This window comes from Aplysia californica, unplaced genomic scaffold, assembly GCF_000002075.1.
Source record: "Aplysia californica isolate F4 #8 unplaced genomic scaffold, AplCal3.0 scaffold00251, whole genome shotgun sequence".
Classification (NCBI taxonomy): Eukaryota; Metazoa; Mollusca; class Gastropoda; order Aplysiida; family Aplysiidae; genus Aplysia; species Aplysia californica.
This window is the reverse complement of record NW_004797521.1, coordinates 79,267-79,766: the sequence shown is the minus strand read 5'-3', so window position 1 is coordinate 79,766 and position 500 is coordinate 79,267. Positions and strand designations below refer to the sequence as shown.

General features: G+C 43.8%; 1 protein-coding gene across 1 annotated transcript in view; it reads right to left on the bottom strand.

The window, feature by feature from the left end:
• Positions 1–274: 274 nt before the first annotated feature.
• The window catches only part of LOC106012051 (UPF0686 protein C11orf1 homolog), a gene marked incomplete at its 3' end in the record, with an annotated part of 9,937 nt that continues 9,711 nt past the window's right edge, over positions 275–500 (bottom strand). The window contains 1 exon segment of the mRNA XM_013083730.2: positions 275–403. Within this exon segment, the coding sequence (XP_012939184.1) occupies positions 275–403 (129 nt within the window).

Below are 500 nucleotides of genomic sequence, written 5' to 3'. Positions count from 1 at the left end.
AAGAAATCCACTTTTCTCCTTGACAACTGCTGGCTGTCATTGCCATGGACAATAACTACGGTACATCTACGTACAAAATATCCCGTACATAGACTAGACAAAGGTTTATTTTACGGTACATCTACGTACAATATCCCGTACATAGACTAGACAAAGGTTTCTTCTACGGTACATCTACGTACAATATCCCGTACATAGACTAGACAAACGTTTCTTCTACGGCACATCTACATACAATATCTCGTACGAGGAGTAAGCTAGGGTTAGGCTTTACCTGAGACGGCAAAGGTTTGTTTTTCTTGATTTCCTTCAGGTCAAATCTTTCTTCATTCCAGTTGCCGATCAGAGTGTCCGACTCATAGAGGTCCTCGCTGTTGGTGCAGCGCCATCCGTACTGGCCCATCTGTGGATACATGGATTGACACACTTAGTGATCCGGGGTAGATGGATTAACAGTTGGTGATTGGGGGGGGGATAGATGGATTAACAGTTGGTGATTG